Source organism: Caloenas nicobarica, chromosome 2 (genome assembly GCF_036013445.1).
Source record: "Caloenas nicobarica isolate bCalNic1 chromosome 2, bCalNic1.hap1, whole genome shotgun sequence".
Taxonomy (NCBI): Eukaryota; Metazoa; Chordata; class Aves; order Columbiformes; family Columbidae; genus Caloenas; species Caloenas nicobarica.
Window position 1 is genome coordinate 2,225,084 of NC_088246.1, and position 19,216 is coordinate 2,244,299.

Consider the following 19,216-nt stretch of genomic DNA (forward strand, 5'->3'; position numbering starts at 1 on the left):
TTGGCAAGGGATACGATAGCAAGTGACGGATGTGGCGTGATGTGAAAAAGCATACTGCCCTACTGCTCTTTCTATAATTAATTATGTTTGCTCCCTATCTGTCTGCAACACGAAATAAAATGTTTACCAAAACCACCATAGCATGTATAACCTGTGTGTTGATGAAAAATGGTTTATGGACATCTGAGATGACATAAAGATCAGACAGTGTTCAATCCTTCATTCATCACGTTGGCCACAGATGTGGCTGAGCCTTTGCCAGATGAGCTTGTGCTGTTTGTGCAGTTTGGTACCCACATAGGAATGGAAATTGGACACACTGGCTCCTGGACATTGCTGTTAATCTTGCCTTGGTTTTGTTGGTTTTTATGCATGCGAAGGGAGGAGGAAGAAAGGACTACTTTATATTTTGTTTTTACTTGGACAGCATGATTGTAGAAAGAGATGCACAACAAACTTTGCCTTCATGTGAATGGAACAATGTGTGCTGTTCATTTGGGAACCGAGTCAGGGAATTAAAATTGGCTTGCCTTAAAAAGGCATCTAAAAGATGAAAACCTGTGCTGAGGTTTCAGGTAGACACAAAGGAGAAGTTTATCTCAAGATCTCATTTCCTCTCATCTTGAAATTAAAACCTGTTTTTGTTGGGTGTCATGCAAAAAAAAAAAAAAGAGCTGTTTCCACCCCACCTCTGCTGACTCACTCTATGCAATCCTGATCCTACAATGTCTCATGCTTATTGGAGTGATATAGGAGGAAGCAAAGCCCCTGTTCATGGGCCTGAAAATCAGCAGGAAATAAATGTTCCCAAAAGATGTAATAAATGTTAATTAGTCTGGAGAGAATACATGACTTATCTGAAACCACTACTGGAAGAAAGTGTGGTATTTGCTGGCAAAATATGGCTCGATCTCCCTCTAGTGTGGGATGAGACACATTGGCGTGGGACACCCTGACTTGCATTTACCATCAGTAATAAACTCCTAATATTTTTACTTCGGACGGCAGAAATTCATACAGCTGACGCTGAAATCTTAAGCTCGGCCTTTGTAGATTTGCTTTCCAGGACAGTTGCGCAAGTTTACTTCTGCTTACGCTAAATGCCAGGATGATTTAAACTTCTTGTAACAAGACTTGTGCAAAAATCAGAGGCGGTTAAACCAATGAGCTGGCAAAGGGAACAAAAGGGGAGCAAGACAAGGTGAGGGGTACAGTAGCTCCATCTCTTTCTGCCTCCCTTGGAAACGTGGACCTGACATGACATTTTCAAATGAGCTTCTTCACTCTGTCACTTAAACCTTGTAGCTATTGTGCATATAGCTCAGCTCATGTTTGTGTGGTGTTTGTTTTATTTTTTTTCTTGCCAACAGATATTTCGTCACTTTTGCAAACTACGTTGTAGTCCACGGTTTTGAACACGCCACAAAGAGCAAGAGGTCAGTGGGCTGAAAAATGCTTATTGAAGGGGTTGATAAGAACACAATGATGTTGTATGGGTTAAGATATTAAACAAGAGTGAGCTGCACTGAGCTCTGCACCTTGCAGTGACCTCTGTTTCGTGGTCCAGCTACTTCTCCTCTGAACTGGCCATACTGGTTGCTCCTGCCACCTTCTGAGACCACGGCAGCAGCTGTTGAATTGTTTCTTCTACAGATCTCTCTCCATCTCTTTCTAGCCATGCACAACTCCTTTTGTAGGAGAGGAAATTTGGGGGTTCAGGTAAGGAGTGGGACCTGAGAAAGGATTCTGTGGGAGTCTGACAGTAAATTTCCACTGCTTGTCCCAGATGTCAAGTGAGTCTCATGGAACTAACAAATGAAATCATGAGCACTGGACATGAGCGGATTCACAGCCACTTCACCTGATTTACCTTCTCAGTGTACAAACCATCATGAAAGTCATCCTATAGATTTGTTCAGCCTGGAGAAGAGAAGGCTGAGAGGGGACCTTATTTATGCTGATGAATATCTCAATGGTGGTTGTCAAGAGGATGGACCAGACCCTTTTCGGTGATGCCCAACGACAGGGTGAGGGGCAATGGGCACAGACTGAAACACAGGAGGTTCCATCTGAATAGGAGGAGAAACTTCTTTCCTTTGAGGTGCCAGAGCCCTGGAACAGGCTGCCCAGAGCAGGTGTGGAGTCTCTTTCTCTGGAGACATTCAAAGCCCGCCTGGACCGACCTGTGTGATCTGCTCTGGTGAACCTGCGTTAGCAAGTGGGTTGGACTGGATGATCTCCAGAGGTCGCTTCCAACCCAAATAATTCTGTGATATTCTGTATATCTCTGGAGGTGGTTCCTATTTGAAGAGACCACTGGACCAGAGGCAGGATGGGTGGAGCTCCTGTTTGCCTCATCACCTTATTTCCGTGTGTTTGCTGTGTAAATACATTTGCGTTACGTTATCTCCTGCTCTTTCAGGTCTTTCTATACTCTTTCTGGGAGTGATGGAGCATATTGAGTTTGGAAGGCAGAGGAGTGACAATTTGCAGAAAACCTAATTAATGACCCTTTGTCTTAATTCACCATCTTGCAGTGAAGCCTGGAAGCACCATAAGACAGTGCTGAAACAATTCCTCACAGACTTCACCTCTGAGACTTCCATGTCACTGGCCTTGTACACCGTCCTTCACAAACCTATCCGGGATCACATTGAGCAATACATACTGCTCCTCACCAAGCTGAAGGAGGTTCTCAAAGAGGTAAAAAGATTTATGTGATGTTACTTGATTGGTTTATGCTAACATCTTATGCAGTAGTCGTAAGGTTTTGCGATGGTGTGAGTGAATCCAACGTTGGCTGGAAGGAAGATGATTTCCAGTGGACAGCTGGGGTGGTAGGAACCAGCATCAGCGGAGTGCAGCCCACCTGAAGGTCTTGAAGCAAAAAACAGTGGCCGCTCCAGCATAGTACAAGCTATTGATCATATAGAGAGGCTGCAAAGGGTCAAGTAACTGGCCTAGAGTTGCACACTTCTGGTGGTGGCAGAGATAAAGCTAGAAATAGAAATAAAGCTTTCCTTGGAAATGGTGTCGGAGGGTTAACTCTCATTAACCCTTTCGATTCAGAACTGCTGAGATTTTTCTGCAGCTGTAGCCCAGAGAGTAGATGTCCTGCACGGCCATGCCTGGAGTGTTGCTCAAGCCCTGTCTTCTCTTGACAGGGCTCTGAGAAGGACGTAGTTACCACTGCCATCAAGGAATATGTGAAGCTTGAGTCTTTCGTCAGCCAAGTCCTGGATGAAGCTTGTTTTACCGAATCCTTATGGAAATCCTTGGGCTACAAATTCACGGTGAGTCATGGATGTAGAAAGTGGCTTGATGGGGTGCTCTTTGGGAGGTCTTACACTTCTGCCTACACATGGAGGAAATTTAATATGTATCAAGCATGTGAGGCTGGGTTTGGAAGCCAACAAAGCAGGACAGTGTGGAAGCCCTAGAGAAACCACATGGACGCCGGGTGCTTTAGAAGCTGAGCCCTGTGTCCAGTTCTGCTGTCCCTGTCAGCTTGTGCCATGACTCAGTCAGGCTCTGGAGGAACTGTTGGCTTGAGTTGTGTGTCCTCTCCCAAATCCTGATGTTTCCTGATGCTCTTGGTCCACCATCTTGACCTCTGTGGTTTCCTCTGCAGGACATGCTCTGTGTACCTGAAAGGAGGCTGCTGGAAGATAGCAAAAATCTTCCCATCTCTGCCAGCACGAATCGATCAGACCGGATCTTACTCTTCGATGATGTCCTTGTGCTAATTCAGGTGAGTCTTCAGTCTTTCAGAGGGATTGGAAGGGCAGCACAGATAAATAACAGTAAAATTCAGGTTCCTTTGATGTTGAAAATGCAGCTTGGCTGTTGGCAAAACCTTGTCTCAGATCCATGCACCTGTGGTTTGCACTGAGGAATAAAAGAAAACCTAACGAAGAAGGAATAGAGAAGCATCCATATAAATTTTTCTCCAGTAAATATGTAAAATCCAGCCACCACAGGCACTTCTCTGGTAACCCAAGCCCATGCCTGCGTATGAATATGTTGATTTCTGGCCTTCTTTATTCAAAGCGGGCCTGGTGGGTCAAGGATATTGTACTGTAAACACTCATGCATAGACCTAAATATGATCTTTCACGGTTGACTCTGCTAGTAGCATGGGAGCAGAAGTTGCAGCTGTTCTTGGGGCCATTTCAGGGATCTAGGACCTGAGTGTGGGGCAGACAGGGAGTGTCTACAGCCATGGATAGCTAGATGAATAATACGTGTTCAAAGCTGCTCTGTAGCATGTTAACTAAGTCCAGCTTTGCTCCCTCCGACTGATAGCTCCTGTAATCTCGCATGGTTCTCTTCATGTGCACCTCTGCTTGCTCTTTAGTCATGTGCCAACCCCTCAGGTGTCCAAACACATGACTGCCTTGTGAGCTGATAGATCTTACGAGTTCTTCCAAACATGAGCCTTTATGATAACACTGGGCAGTCCTGCACATCTTGCAGAGTCTAGGCCCGAGGAAATAGGGTGATGATTATCTCATCCAACTTTACATTGTAGATTTCTGAGCACTGTGGTGATCTCGCTGTGAGCAAGTGCCCCCAGGCTCCCTTTATAGTCAGGGGAGATCAACATGCATGTCTGGGTGTGGTTCATTCGACCTATTTTAGATGCCAAAATTAGGATGAGCTGAATCATATCCTTGACTCTGTTGACTAGGACAAGAGCAGAGGGTAACTTGCTCACATGGAGATATCTACATTGTAGACAACTCTGTTCAGTCAACAGTTCCCACCCACTATGTCTCATCTGCTGCTAGGACTGTTGTTGAGGCTTGAGGAGATAGAACCGGACTGGGATTGAACTGGTTAGCTTGGGCTGCTAGCCGGGGTCTGACAATGAGGGCTATGGTGCTGGAAATCTGAACCTCCCTCCCTTCCCTGTTCCCCCAAATCTGGTAGATACATCAGTGATCAACTCATGGTGGGGGTTGGACTAGATGATCTTTACAGGTCCGTTCCAACCCAAACTGTTCTATGAGTCTATGGTGAACTCCATAGTACTAGTACCTAACGTTGGTCAACTACATCCTCATAGACAACAGCCGTGTAGTGTAGGCACCTGGACTTTAGACAGGAAAGGGAGATGTAATATGAAGTTCAGTCTCTACCTAATACTTCAACTCTTCCAGTTTTTTTCTTTCTGATGTGTTACTGATTAAAGTAGTGACTCCTTAAATGTTGTGCTTGTGGGCTGCTATGTGGCTGTCTCATCTGGAGTCCAGGTCCAAGACAGATCGCAAGCAAAACTAGGGAATGCTGCATGCCAGGGATGATTTGGGAGTCTTGCCATGTGATAGGGAAGAAACTCTTGTTTTTAAGAAGCTCTGTTACTGTGAGTTGTACCCATGGCATTACAGACCACCACTTAGGCGATAAGCTAAGAACTTTCTTCCTTCTGCATTTCTTCAGTCTCCAAGGTCTGTCATCATAGCGTAGGATAGATGTGTGGACTCCAAAAGAGGGAATTTACAGTGCTGTTGATCTTGCTCTGCTGTTCAATGGATTGACAGAGCAGGGGAAAAGTGTGATGTTTGCATCAATAACAGGAACATCTTCTCCCTTTTGTTCCAGGGAAACAGCTTTCAGAGTTTTGATCTGAAACTTGTGTGGGTAGATGAAAACTGCAAGGAGAAATTAGCTCCAGGACTGTAAGTGAAAAATTTCCACTTGGAGGTAAAAAAAAAAAGTTCAACTTGATTGTGAAACTGAGAGAATGATTCAAAACTTTGTCCCATCTCCTTTCTATCCAGTGAGATTGCATCTGACCTATGCGTAATTGCAGAATCTCTCAGATGGGATCACAGCAGCTTCAACTTGCATTGCTTGTGTTTGCTGGCATCTTGAAATCAGTTATTAATAAAATAGTTTTGGCTGCAGACCTAGAGAACAAAGATGAATTGATTAGTTAAGTACTTCTTCAGAAAAAAATATTGATAGCGAAAGCTCCATGAGCTATTGAGGAGGAATAGGAAGAGCGGGAACTGCTGTTTGACTGAAAAATGTGCTTTTTCATAATCTTTGTAATGTCTTTTGCTTCACAGGTACGGATTCTGCGTTATAACCCCAGAAGAAACGTTCTTTCTCTCTACCAAAGACCCACAGATGAAGGTTAGCAGTGGGCAGGGTGTTTCTGTTCCATGTGAAATGCTCTACACCAAGTTTTAAAACAGGGGAATGGCATAGAGGGGGTGGAAACTCTGAAGTGGGGACAAAACATTGACTACTGAGTGGAAGCTGAAATCTCATTAAGCATCAGGATATTAGCTTCTTGATCAGAAGACAGATGAGTGGGCTCTGCACCTGCTTAAAATGCAGCTGAGGCTTCTCCTCTGTGATTTTTGCCATTTTAAAATTCATTAAAGCAGAACAATGAACAGTGTGTTTTGTTTTGGTTTGGGTTTTTTTTTCCCCTTTGGGAAGCCAATACCTCATTAGATGGTCAGATGTGTCTTACACCATTGATGGTAGCTTAAAAATATCCGGCTGCTGGAAGTGATCTGTCTTGGGCAATAGTGGATGCAGCAGAGCTGGGGACAACACAGTCCCATCAGCATGGTCCTGTGCCAAGTTCAATTAGTGATGGTGAGAGTCAGGCTTAAATGATGTGCAAGTGTTGCACATTGGTGTAGTATACAACTTGCAGGACCCAAGAAAACACCTTGTTGATGTTGACGCTGTAGACGGGCCATAACTCACCAGCCCAGCCAGCTGAATGGCTGATGGGAACCCAACAGCTTCTTGCTGCTTCTCCTGAAGTTTCTTTTGTCGGAAGATATTTTGCTTTCTTTACTCATTAGTCCATCTCTCCTCTTCCTCTGTCCTCAGGCTGTTTGGCAGTGGAAGTTGAACCAGGCTGTTCGCCAGGCACTGAACGGGAAGCGAGATTTCCCATTGTGGGGCAAGACTGGTGAAGGCACTGAGCCCCCGTCCTGCCGCTTCTTCACCTACGTCTTCAGGCTGGAGGGCAAGTTCAAGAGCGCATCCTACGAGGGCGAGTGGCACTGGGGAAAGCCGCATGGCAAGTAAGGAGCCTTTTTTTTTTTTTTTCTGATTTCCTAAGCAAGAACGTGCAAGGATGGTCCTGCTGTCTTTGTGTAGCACTGCCTGGATCCAGTGGATGCACCGGTGGAGGGTATAGATGCTACAGAGGGGCTGCGGACATTGGGTCGATCCATCCCATGCTGAGAGCCTGGACCACAGACTCTGGGCTGGTGACCTCTCAGGGTGTGCCAGCCCCTCTGGTTCCTGTCTCACTTGTTTCCAGAGGGAAATGTGGTATTGAGAACAGATTCAGAGGGCAGCCGAGACACATTTACTTCATTTCAGGTGTTAGTCAAAGCATGAGTCCTGACATGTGGTCTATTGTATTGTAGATGTCTCACTAGTGATACTGGTTCATGGAGTAAATTGTAGAGGCTGCCCCTAATAATGTGGTAATGGTCACATTGAAGGCACTACATTGGCTTATGCCTGTGATTAGGACTGAGACTTGAACTAACGTTTATTTTCAAGATCTCAGCCTGAGGCATAATATCTTACCATCACGATGACCAAAAAAAAAAAAAACCCAGCCACGAAAAAAACCCAACTCCCCCCACAAACAAGCAACAAACCAAAACCAAACCAAAAATAAACAAAAACAATAAAAAGCCTTTGCTTGCAAGTGAAGGGAAAGTTTCATCCTGTGCTATCAAAGTATATTTTAATATCCAAACTATTATGAAAGGAATTAAAAAAAAAAAGAGAAGTAATAAATACAGAAGATGCTCAGATGTGTTTCTTGGGAACATGAGAACTATTTATTAAATCCAACTAAAGTTAAGAGTGAGGTCTGCCAAAAGGGAATGGTCTGTAAATGAAAGGTTAAATGGTCCCAACAAAATTCTGTTTGACATAGAATAGAGCACAGTCTCTGTTTTTGTGAAGAAACATGAAGTGTGACCAACCTATTAATAAATACCTCTGCTGTTTCAGATTAAGTGACTTGTCTGAAACATCCCAGGAAATTTGGGGCAGAACTGAGTGACTTCAGGTGCTTTTAATATTTGGGTTTTAAATTGGTTAATTAATAGGTTTTCCTTCTTACTCCTGAAATTACTCTGTGTGACCTGTTACTAATACAAGGTTACAGAGCAGCAAAGTTGGCCTTGGCAGCTTGTCCACCTCTCGGGGGGAGGCTGGTGTGGCAAAGCACATGAGCAGAAAGCTGGAGCAGTGTGCATCGGGGTTCTTTGGCAAAAATGTCTTCATTGTTCACTACTCAGTCCCAGTGCTCCTGATGACCTGGTGTGGTGGAAGGAGATGCTCCCGCTGAGAAGTAGCTTAAACCATCCCAAAGGCTGGAGCAGGAATTCTCTGTGGTTTCCTCTCTTTCGCTAACATTCATACTAGCAAAGCAAAAGGACATATATTTTAAATGAACATAAAATTAACCTGACCTCTTCCTTGTAAATTCCAGAAAAAACAAACAAACAAACCAAAACAAAGCAAAACCAAGCCTGTCTCATGTAGGTGTTTAAAACAACATCCCTGGTGAAAGTCAAACAAATGTGTCATGGTTTTGGTACTGCACCGTCTTCTATTGTCTCTAGTTGGGGAATGTGTAGAGAGCTGGTTGTGTCTGGGATGATGCAAGAGTTAAAACAGGGTTTGGGTGGAGTTGGGGATGGTGAAGGAGGGAAATTCATTCACAACTGCACACGGCCATGCAGTAATTTGACCATCACATTACTGGTTCCAGTCTCATTTTGCACTGTTAACTCATGTAATCATTTCTACAACCCCCACACAAAGCAGATGGAAAGATATGATCCCTTTAGGCCAGTGCTTGTCTCTTTTGTTTCCACAGTGCCTGGCACAATGAAGATCTGGTTCGTGTTGTTATTATGTTGTCTACAGGGATGTGCCGTGCTGGAACTTCAGCTGGCTTAATCACATGCTGCACTGCAATTACGAAAGGATCAGGTGCAAGCTCCTAAATGGATGACCCAGCAACTCTACAAAATGGTTTTCAGACTAGGGAACTTGGAAGAGGGCTTTTCCCTCTCATTCCAGGGCATGAAAACATTGTGGCATTAAATCCTTCCAGCGCAAACCAAGGTCCCAGAGGTCCCTGCAGAACTTCTGTGTCTCTTACACCTGAGGAAATGTTTTGATGTTAGCCATTTCTAGGTTTTGCTGCTTCTGATCTCTGAACTGCCTGAACGGAGGTTGAAGCTGGTGTGGGATCGGTCTTTTCTCCCAAGTATCAAGCTACAGGATGAGAGGAAATGGCCTCAAGTTGCGCCAGAGGAGATCTAGGTTGGATATTAGGAAAAATTTATTCATAGAAAGGATTGTCAAGTGTTGGAACAGGCTGCCCAGGGCAGTTGTGGAGTCACCATTCCTGGAGGGTTTGAACAGACGCAGAGATGAGGTTCTCAGGGACATGGGTTAGTACCAGTGCTTGGTTAACAGTTGGACTCTATGATCTTAAAGGTCTTTTCCAAACAAAATGATTCTATGATTCTGTGGTGATCTCCCTGTGTAATGCTTCCTTTGAATTGCAGAGGGACACTTAAGTGGCGCAATGGACGCAACCACGTTGGAGATTTCAAAGATGGCTTGGAGCATGGGTAGGTCCTAAAAACCAGGGCATTTCTTGCGTTCGAAATAAGCTAAGAAATGGTTCCTTCCAGAGGCACAGGGACATAGGCGTTTTGTAGAGGGACTCTATTCACAGTTACAGCCCAGTTCATCTGGCCTGTTTTAAACACCTGGCTTAAGCTTGAGTAGGTTGATAGGGAGTGTGGGCAGATGACCAGTTTAGATGCGAACATCTCTTCACCTGGATCAATCTGACCCAAGATCTCTAAATCTAGGTGTATTTATTCCTGTGAAATACCTTGAAAAAGTTATTTTTAGAAATCTTAAAAAAATCTTTCTTGAATGAGGAGTTTTCAGGCGAAATAAACCATGCTATGAAATTCAAATATTATTTTCCTAGTACTTTTTGAAAATGAAACTTAGAGATTTCTCGTTTCTACATGCGTTCCAGCATAGGCCAGGTTTTTAAAGGGAAAAATGTCTTGAAGATTTTGTGTCGGGATTAAGAAAACATTTTGTTTGGAGGAAAGCAATTTCTTTGGTAGTCTAACTCATCTTCTAAACTGGGGAAGGGGGAGAGACAGGAAAAAAAGCACCACCACTGAAAGCAGCTCCGTAGAAGAAGCAATGAGAAACTGTGACTGCAGTTCACAAGGACATGAGCTCTTCCTTAGAGCAAGTTCATCAACACCTGAAATAGTGTTAGAGGTAGAGCTGACCCCAACCATGTAGATCAGCTTGGGAGCCTGGAAGGTCCCTATTGTTTAAACTTCATCCAGTACAACTGAGTCACCTTTTGTCGTGCTGACCTCTGCCGTATGCACCTTGTAGGTTTGGAATATGCCTTGTCCCACGTCGATCTGAAGACCGGTATGACTGCTATAAGTGCCACTGGTATGAGGGCAAGATGAGAGGCTATGGAATCTGTGAGTAAGTAAAACCTAAAGCTGAACTCTGGGGAAAAAAGGGGACTTCATGTATTTAATGTTCCAGCCTCACTGTGAAAGGTGTAGTCATAGTGTAAAATCCAGGGTAAATCAGGCACCAGAAGGTATTGCTTTGGAGATGGGCGTTATGGCTTCTTCACAAGCCCTGAGTCTTGTTGAGCATTAGAATAGTAGGAACTTCTCTGCAAGCTATGAGCATCATAACTACCTGACATGGCATCCTCTATGCCCTACAGGTGAGGATATAATTTTGCATTCATGCTTGTGGTTGCAGAGCAGAAAGCACATGGAGTGCCATCAGCCCTGGACAGACTTGGTGGAGCACACAGCTCTCTCTGTCTCCCCTGGCCACACTATCTGGACTAAATCTTGTATAGAGTAGCTCCTTAATGATGGATGGGGCTGTTGGTCTGGGAGTCATAACTGTTATCCTGAAGGAGGCTGGTGCCCACAGTTGGCTTGTTTTGCTCACTCAAATTCTGAGCTTAAACCCAGAGCTTAATTTAAGAAATGGAGTCTGAGGTTTTCTTATTTATGGTCAAAATGCTTCTGGAAAACAGTCATTTGCATGCCTGTGTCTCAAAGCACTGCTGGAAATTTGGATGGAGCCTGGTCTGTAAAGCACCGTATTGTGGGCACATGGTGGTGTCCCAGCCTTATTCACCATTCACCTTCCATTTAGAAGGCCAGAAATGGCAGCGGAGGCCTGCTCAGCAGGTTATAGGTATAAATTGATTTCATTTGCAGCCTACGAAGTTAAGTGGACAGGGCCAGCTTGCTCTGTTTATGTAGCAGTCAGCGTAACTGCATCCCCGTCTTCGCTTAGGTCACATGTGGCTTGTAGCCAAATGGGTTGGCCAACATGAAGACTGGACTGGATGTTGTTACTGCACATACCCTTGCCAACTGTGACAGAGGAAAGCACGCAGCCCAGCTTCCCAGCTGCTTACTCTGGGAAAGGCCATCTTCCTTCTCACAACTTGCTTGTTGTACTCCTTATTTATGAATCAAACTCAGAGAACAGGACATGCAGAAATCTCTGGGGAACTTGGAGCCAAGTGAGCAGTGCTGCGCCAGTGTCTCTGGTGTCAAACGTGAGAGCATGTCGATAATTATAGATGATAGGTCATAGAATCATAGAATAGTTTGAGTTGGAAGGGACCTTCAAAGCTCATCTAGTCCACCTGCCATGAGCAGGACATCTTCACCCAGCTCAGGTTGCTCAGAGCCCCGTCCAGCCTGGCCTGGGATGTCTCCAGGGATGGGACATGTACCACCTCTCTGGGTAAAAAGGTCTGCTTAGCATAAGTGCTTTCTCTGTTGTAGCAGTGAAGATCTGCTGGGCAGCATGGACGGATCCAAGGGGAATTCTTCTCTGGGGGATGAGCCCAGGAGAAGGGGTGGCTGGCGAGCATAGAAATGTGAAGGCAGATCTGGCTTCATGCTTGATCTGATCTACTCCCTCTCTGGATTAGCCAGTGGTCACTGTGACCTGGCTGGTGAGAGGTCAAGGACTGAGTGGCCTCTCCCAGGACAATTGCAAGCCTAAGCGTTGTGTCCTTTGTGAAAGCTGAAAGCCAACTGTGGGATGACTAGCTCAGGGGATGTGTATTCCTAACAGTGAGCAACTACAGGCTCTAGATCTATCAGTCAAACGTTTGGAATATTTATCAGGCAGATGAGGTTAATCTACTCACTTTCCTGGCTTTTCACTCCAGTAATAGCTATCAAATAATCACAGTCTTAAACTCTGTCTCTGTCCCTGCAGGTATGGGAATGATATGGTCTACAAAGGCTACTTCAGAGACAACGTGCGTCAAGGATTTGGGATACTGGAGAACCTCTCAGCTGATCACCCATTTAAATACACAGGACAGTGGGAAAATGACAAGAAGAATGGATATGGAGTCTGGGAAGACAAAGATAGGTAAAGGTGATACGGATTAGAGCTGGCTTAAGGTGCCTGAGAGTTTTGTCCCTCTATTGGCAGGGGTAAAGCTTCATGTTTTGATGGGGAGTCTTGGGGATGAAGGGGGGATGTGTTCAAGCTGTGCTATACGGCTTCAGCTCCTGGGGAAGCATTATATGAATTGAGTTTGTGCAGTATCTCTGGCACTTGTGCTGAGCATTGTATCAGCTAAAACTAGCCTCCAAAAGTGATATATCAAATTGAATAAGATTTAATAAAACAGGAAAAAAATGAACTTGTTTTCTGTTGCACTCCAGAGGGGAGAGATACATAGGCACATGGCTTGATGATCACAAACATGGCCAAGGCATTGTAGTAACCCAGTCAGGTGTCTGCTATCAAAGAACATTTCATGCTGATAAAATGGTGGTGAGTACCTATTTTCAGTGGACTCTTTAAATTGGTGGGACATGGGATTCCTGATCAAGAGCAAGATTAAGATTTCACTTCATAATTAATCTCTGAGGGAAAACAAGAGGCAAGAAAACTTAAGCATTAACGGTTTACCACAATAATATTTTCAAAGAACAAGGACTAGATGAAGTCTTGTTTCTTATCACCTTCCTGGGATGCAGATGTGAGACTGTTCCTTCTCTTTGCTCATGCTGAGACACGTTACAGGTCTGGCTGTATGACTATCGGGTCACAATTATGGACCAGAACTCATAAATGAATTACTGTGCAGTTATATATGATACTACATCTATCTTTGAGATCGTTGAGTCTTTACCTTTCTGGTGTGAGCTTACCCATCCAGTTCATTGAAAGTTTAAATGTCGATGGGGAAAGCAAAAGGGATTGGCATCACTAGAACTAGCTTGGAAATAAAAGCATTTCTTCTCATGAAAAATACACGTTTAAAAAAACAAACAACCCCTTCCCCACTCACCAAATTAGGACAAAATGTTTAGCATGGAAACTTTGTCGGAAGGGCTTTCCATAAAAACTCCATCTGCAGGAAACCAAAATAAAGCTGTCTTTTGGTCTGCCAGCTGCCAAAGGCTCCTTCAGCTTCACAAAGCTTCTGGGTGGGGAACAGTCACTTCAGTTTTCCTAGTGGAAAATTGGTATAGCCAAGAAGCTTCCCTTGGAAACCTTTTATTTTTGCCAGAAAGGGTGCTTTCCATCAAGAAAACCATTCCAGTGGAAAATATGTTACAGCTCTAAAAGTGACCACATTTTCTAGCTCGTACGGGTACATATAAACCTTCGGGCCCAAACCATGGGCTAAGCATCAACATGAAGAATCTTCCCCAGTTGGTATAAATTCTTCTGTGTCTTGGTGCTCCTTCTTTTCCAACCTAAATGGTTCTGTGATTCTATGAAATGTGTGCTCCTGTGAGCAGCCGTAGGACTTGGGAGGTAATGGAACGAGTCATTTTGCAAATGCTTAGGAGCAGCTTATTAAAGCCCTGTTGACTGCACAGCAAGGGTCAAAGATAATTCTATATTGCAACTGTCTTCCTCTTTTCTCTTAGTCGTCTTGCAGAGAATGACACAATTGGTTAAAGTCACCTAAAGTTCATAGGATTGAGAGGGCCATGGGTTTGACCCATATGGCGATTCTTGGTGACCATTCTTAGAACAGGATCTTGCCTTTTGTTCCTTGTTCTAAGGAAGTGAACATAATAATATTGTTGTTTAAAATCTCCTGACTAGCCAGTACTTCTCCTCTGAGCCGTAGTGCCTAATGGTTTCTCTCTTGAGAACCTCCTTGCTTTTTTTCTTGAGCATTGCGATGGTATGTTGGGCTTTCAAAATCTCAGAATCTGCAGTCCATAAATAGTCTGAGCTGCTGGATGTTTCTAGATGAATTTGAGTAGATAGGAAGCTATATTAATGAATTCACTACTTCTCCTTTTAAATGAAGGGTTCTGGGATTCTGCTCTTGGAAGACGACTCTGTCTATGAAGGGAACTTCACAGAAGATCTAACATTTGTTGGAAAGGTGAGCACTTCATTCATCTCAGCCTTTCAATACAGTTGCTTGCTTTCCAGAAGGGCTGATGGATTAATTTCAAAGTTCATACCCTCCTGCTCCACTTCCCCCAGTCCCCTAGAAAATAATATTTTTCTGGTTTTTTTTTTTCTCTATTATCAGTCTCATTCACAGAACAAAGGCTGCAGCTGAGAAACTTCAAGTAGCTGGGGGCTTTGTGCATTGTTTTGGTTTTTACTGTTTGGTTTACATTGAGTTTTGTTTGGGGTTTTTTTTTTTTAATTGTTTGATTGTTTGTGAGACATTTTTGGCTGCGCTTTGCTGCTGCACTCAAGATGCTTTTTTATTCTTAGAACAAATGTTTTAGCCTTTGTAGTTGTTGGAAACACAGGAAAACTATACGTAAACCAAATGGAGTTTCAGTACCAGCACTACACTGACGTAACTGAGATGTTAACATAGCTGAGGGATCTTGGAAGCTTAATTTTGCAATCTGGATGCTGCACTGACACGTTCAACAGTTTGTGGTTGATCTTTAGCAGAAATATTGGTCAAAATGTTCATAAAGTGTCCTGTTGCAGGGAAAACTCGTCCTCCGGCTTGTTACAGAAATCTGTGATGAATCTGACAGGAAGTGGGTGGTTTTATCAGGCTGAATGGATGTCAAAATAGATGCTTTGTAACAATTGCAAATGAGCCCTGTCATTTACTGACTTGTCATGGAAGGAAGAGTTTATCATAATCTTCTTCAGCCAGAAGATTCGGGGTGGATTTTGCAGAGACTGATTGTGATGCTTAGATACAACTTCCTCCAAAATTAATGTCTAGTTTGAGTGGTTAGTCTAGAAAAATCTGTTCTTTATCTAAAGATGGAGTGCTTCCTGCTATTAGCAATGAGGATTTCAGGCTCATATTCAAAGCCAGAGTAGTTATGATATTGTTTGGCTTTGGATTTGATTTAATTAAAACTGCTAAGTTTGAACCAAGCTACTGCATGTCTTCAGTATTTGCCTCAGAGACTTTAAGGTTTCTCTTGGTAGCAGCAAAACATCTTGAAAGCATTTGTGATGAATTTCATATGATTGCCCCTACCTGTGAGGCCAAACTTGCTTGTGGTTTTAACAAGCAGAAGAAAAACAGAGGAGAAATTGAAGTTTCATGTGTTCACTCTAGGTTAGAAATAACTATTGTCAAATTTAAGCCAGAAAATTTTATAACTCAAAGAAGATATTTGGTATTTGTAAAGCGTTATGCAAATGTTTTACTCTGTGATTGTGGCAGTCTTTCCCTTTCAGAATCCTATGTGTGTCATTCAATAGAAAGGACATGTTTTCTCCGGTGACTGTCACCCTAATGACACTATTGCTTTGGATGCTGCAAATGTGCACCTCCACGCTGGACGTCATTCTAAGTCACCATTTCAGGAGCTGGCTCTACTGAAAAGAGAATTTGAGATCTCGGTCCAGCTTGTTTCCTCTCACTAATGAGATCTTGGCAGAATAACCCTTTATTTCTCCCTTGCAGGGGAAGCTGTCCTTTGCCAATGGCTTCACTCTGGAGGGAACCTTTACCAACAAATCAGGCCAAGGCCTTCAGACATATGGCATCCTGAACACGTCAAATGAGCAGCTGGATGACAGGATAACCAAAGCGTGAGCAACAACAGCTGACTTCTTGGGTTGTGGCTTGTGTTTTGACTCTACTTAGAGGAGTACTGGATCAATCCCTGTAGAGATGAAGGCAGCCCTTGTCTCAAACTGCTGATCTAAAAATTGGTTTATAGGCAAGGAGAGAAGGAGGAAAGGAGAGCACAGTTTGTCATTTAATCATAGTGTCAAATAGGAAGCAGAAAATGGATGTTCTACTTTCATCCTGCCACCATATACCCAAAGATACTCCCATCCTCCAACTGGAGAGAGTTTTGGAGGCTTAAGATTTTCAGTGATTTTTGCATGTCTGTGTGAACACATACCCATTTCTATGTATACACAGCGAGGCACATACACAGACAGGTGTGAAGCCACACAGACAAAGCTTAAATGCTCCACTTGCTCCTTTCCTGTCCCTCTGTGCTCCTACATGAATATTTTAAAGCTCCGCAAGATCAACTGAGAAGGTTCCTCCTTAAATGTTTAGATGAGGTTCTTAGGGACATGGTTTAGTGACAGTGTTAGGTTAATGGTAGGACTTGATGATCATAGAATACTTTGGGTTGGAAGGACCTTCAAAGCTCATCCAGTGCCCCCCCTGCCATGAGCAGGGACATCTGCACCAGCTCAGGTTGCTCAGAGCCCCGTCCAGCCTGGCCTGGGGTGTCTCCAGGGATGGTTCATCCACCACCTCACGGTACAACTTGTTCCAGTATTTTACCACCCTCATTGTAAAAAATTTCTTCCTCATGTCTGGCCTGAACCTCCCCTCTTTTAGTTTTAAACCATCACCCCTTGTCCTGTCATAACGCACCCTTCTAAAAAGTCTGTCCCCATCCTTCTTACAGGCTCCTTTTTAATACTGACCTTGAAGGTCTCTTCCAACCAAAATGACTCTGTGATTCTGTGATATTGCAGTGGTAGGAAAACTACCAAAAATCAAAGAGTGAAGCATGGCACGTTAAGCTCTGAAGAGCTTGGACTGGGTGGTGATTGATGAGGAGGAAGGCTGTGGAGCCAGGGTCAAAGCTTTGCAGGGTGCTGACACTGCTTTGGCAGGTGATGGTGCGAATGCAAGGCAGGAGTAACGGAGATGAATCTATCAGGCCACATCCTTCGGTACAGACTCTTGTCCTCAGAGCTCAACCCTGCAAAGGGATGCTCTGGTTGCCAGGCTGGAGGGCCTGGGTTTGGCCAGTTTAACCCAAATGAGGTGTCCAAGTGGGAAAGACAGCTGCCTGTCCTCTGAGGGGAATTTCTCTCACTAAATCCAGTTCAATTCCTCTTTTTTTTTCCTCTTCAGAACACTCCAGTCCATCAGAGCACCTATGCTGCAGAAACAGCTCCTCTTTCCTGGGTTTTTCAGACAGCAATAGATATTGGTGGTGGTGCCGTGACTGTCTTCTTGCTATCAATGTTTTCTGCAGGCTTTCAGTTGAAATAAGTAGTCTATATTTAGAAACATCCATAAGTGGAGCAGAAAGCCTGTGATAATTTCACCAGCAAAGATTCAGATTATTTATATTCCACACACCAGGAATTTTTCTTCATCCAAAGTACCTCATTGTCAGGACAGCAGACTTGAGTTGCTTTTCGCTGAATTACCAGTTAGGCACTTCCATCTTTCTCTGCTCCCATAGTTCCTGTGTTATTATCTGATTCTGGAGAACCTTCCATATTTGAAGGTGAAGTCTGAAATAACTGAGTAGGGACACAGAAAAGCTTAATGCTACGTTATGTTTTGCAGTCAGCTGGGCCTCGAGGAGTTCCCAGTGGAGAAGAGATGGAAGGGAATCTATGACCAGTTCCTGGAGTTCATCCATTCTGGCTGCAAAGAAGAAACGGAGGAGTCTTTCATGGGATTCCACATACAAACAAGCAAGGAGCTGCGGAAATCTCAGGAGTATTTCTTTTGCCAAAGGTATGAATATTACATGTCCTCATTGCAACAGAGGAGCCCATTTGTGTAGAGAAGATGGTGGTTTACATTAGTGTCTGCCATGTGTTGAAGTTATGAACCCAACCATTATCCAGTTGTCTCTGCTCATGAGACAGAAGGATGAATTTTCAGCTTGAATTTAAGGTTGTGACATTGAGACTGCTTCTTACAAGTGAAAAATTTGATGGGATTCATTTGATTGAATGTAAGCATCTGCATGTGACCCAGTCACCTCTAGCTCCTCTTGTATTTGAGGGATGCCTAGCTGACATCATCAGTGGATGCAGAGCAGACTCATCTTCCCTTAAGAAAATATCTAAAATAGATCAGACAAGCATGAGCAGGATACAAGCCAGGCTAGTTTTAAGAGGAGCCAAAGGTGATGAATTTAGATCACAGATGTTGTAGGCCGGTGGAGCAATTCCACTGAAAAGGGTAGAAAAAAATTCATTTGTTCTAGTAGTCTCATTGCCCCCTTGGTATCTGCCTGCAACACCAGTTGGGATTTATCCCAGGGCTTCAGTTTGTGATTTTCCTTCCTCACATCTCATTTTTCAGGGGGACTGAGGATGTATCCTGGAAGACAGAAGACATTCTTGAAGAGCTTGTCCAGAACCAAGGGCTGGAGTCACTACAGAGTTACTTAGAGAAGGTAAAGTTTAAAACCATAGTGGTCCATATCTGTCCAGCAGACACGGACACAGGTTGTAGCAACTTTCTGTTGCTTTCTGTTAGAACATATAACATTGCCAGTGACAATTGTTAATAACATTGCCAGAAGACAAGAGTCTTCTCTAAATTATGTGTGAATACCTATGCTTGTGAAGAAGAGGGTTATTCTTCATGCTTTTTGGACGCACATTTTGTTTACAGCTATACAGGCCAGGAAGTGATGATAAAGCTTCACTCTTGGTTCTCAAACTGTGTCAGGGAATAACCAGCTGCTGGAAATGATTAATAAACTTCCATGCAGTCCTGGTTGTTGTTTTTCACCTAGCCAGCCTTTCCCTGAAGCACCCTTTGCCTTCTCTTGAATATCACAGCCGATCTCATCAGAACAGCAATCCTACTAAGCATATTTCTGCCTGATAATGGGAGGCGAATGGGCTTGTGGCAGCAAAAATAGACCAAAATTAGTTTATTACCTCCAGGCGT

General features: G+C 43.8%; 1 protein-coding gene across 4 annotated transcripts in view; it reads left to right on the top strand.

Annotated features, from left to right (window-relative positions):
- The window catches only part of ALS2CL (ALS2 C-terminal like), a 50,861-nt gene that overhangs the window by 22,215 nt on the left and 9,430 nt on the right, over window positions 1-19,216 (top strand). For all 4 annotated transcript variants that reach the window (XM_065627561.1, XM_065627563.1, XM_065627562.1 and 1 more), the window contains exons 4-18: window positions 1,371-1,436; window positions 2,538-2,703; window positions 3,165-3,293; window positions 3,632-3,751; window positions 5,605-5,681; window positions 6,075-6,141; window positions 6,859-7,055; window positions 9,582-9,647; window positions 10,450-10,548; window positions 12,334-12,492; window positions 12,792-12,903; window positions 14,405-14,482; window positions 15,998-16,125; window positions 17,870-18,043; window positions 18,620-18,713. In XM_065627561.1, the coding sequence (XP_065483633.1) occupies window positions 1,371-1,436; window positions 2,538-2,703; window positions 3,165-3,293; window positions 3,632-3,751; window positions 5,605-5,681; window positions 6,075-6,141; window positions 6,859-7,055; window positions 9,582-9,647; window positions 10,450-10,548; window positions 12,334-12,492; window positions 12,792-12,903; window positions 14,405-14,482; window positions 15,998-16,125; window positions 17,870-18,043; window positions 18,620-18,713 (1,732 nt within the window). The remainder of the gene's footprint in view (window positions 1-1,370; window positions 1,437-2,537; window positions 2,704-3,164; window positions 3,294-3,631; window positions 3,752-5,604; window positions 5,682-6,074; window positions 6,142-6,858; window positions 7,056-9,581; window positions 9,648-10,449; window positions 10,549-12,333; window positions 12,493-12,791; window positions 12,904-14,404; window positions 14,483-15,997; window positions 16,126-17,869; window positions 18,044-18,619; window positions 18,714-19,216) is intronic.